Genomic DNA, 582 nt, shown 5'->3' on the forward strand with positions numbered 1-582 from the left:
CAGGTCTAGACCGAACTCTTTATACCACAAGTCACAATGTGCTCTTCACCAAACATAATGCCAACCGAACCAAATGAAAATGTGGTTTGTTTCCATTATTAATAATGAGATTAATATTAATAGAGAAACCTGGATGTAGTTTCATATATTTTATATTCAGAATGTTTCTGTGTTATAATCAGACTGCTCTCATATTGGGTTCATTACAGTAATTTCATTCAGTCAAATTATTAAAATGAAAAAATGTTCAGAGAGAAAATGTCTGCTGACATTTACAACCTGACCACCAGAGTTCATTTTAATATCCACAAATGATTTTTAACATTTCACTGTGTGTGTTGAGGAGTGTTCAGGTGTGTGTGACTGACCAGAGTGCAGAATCTCTCAGGTGGGTTTCCACAGGTGATGCCGGGGGGGTCGACTCTGATCTGCATCACCTCCTTCATGTTGGCTGGTGAAGGTTGACAGGCGTAAAACTCCCATCCCGGGCCTGCCTCCGAGCCGCGCAGAGACCGACATACGTCAAACTGACTGCCGGTCTGACACCGGCCCACCGCCGGCAGGAGGAGCAGGAGGAGGAGG

General features: G+C 43.8%; 1 protein-coding gene across 1 annotated transcript in view; it reads right to left on the reverse strand.

Moving 5' to 3' along the window:
- The window catches only part of LOC118325492 (netrin-G2-like), a 23,945-nt gene that overhangs the window by 18,863 nt on the left and 4,500 nt on the right, over positions 1 to 582 (reverse strand). The window contains exon 5 of the mRNA XM_035658201.1: positions 369 to 539. Within this exon, the coding sequence (XP_035514094.1) occupies positions 369 to 539 (171 nt within the window). The remainder of the gene's footprint in view (positions 1 to 368; positions 540 to 582) is intronic.

The sequence above is a fragment of the Morone saxatilis genome, unplaced genomic scaffold (assembly GCF_004916995.1).
Source record: "Morone saxatilis isolate NCDOM2014 unplaced genomic scaffold, NCSU_SB_2.0 Contig16, whole genome shotgun sequence".
NCBI lineage: Eukaryota > Metazoa > Chordata > Actinopteri > Moronidae > Morone > Morone saxatilis.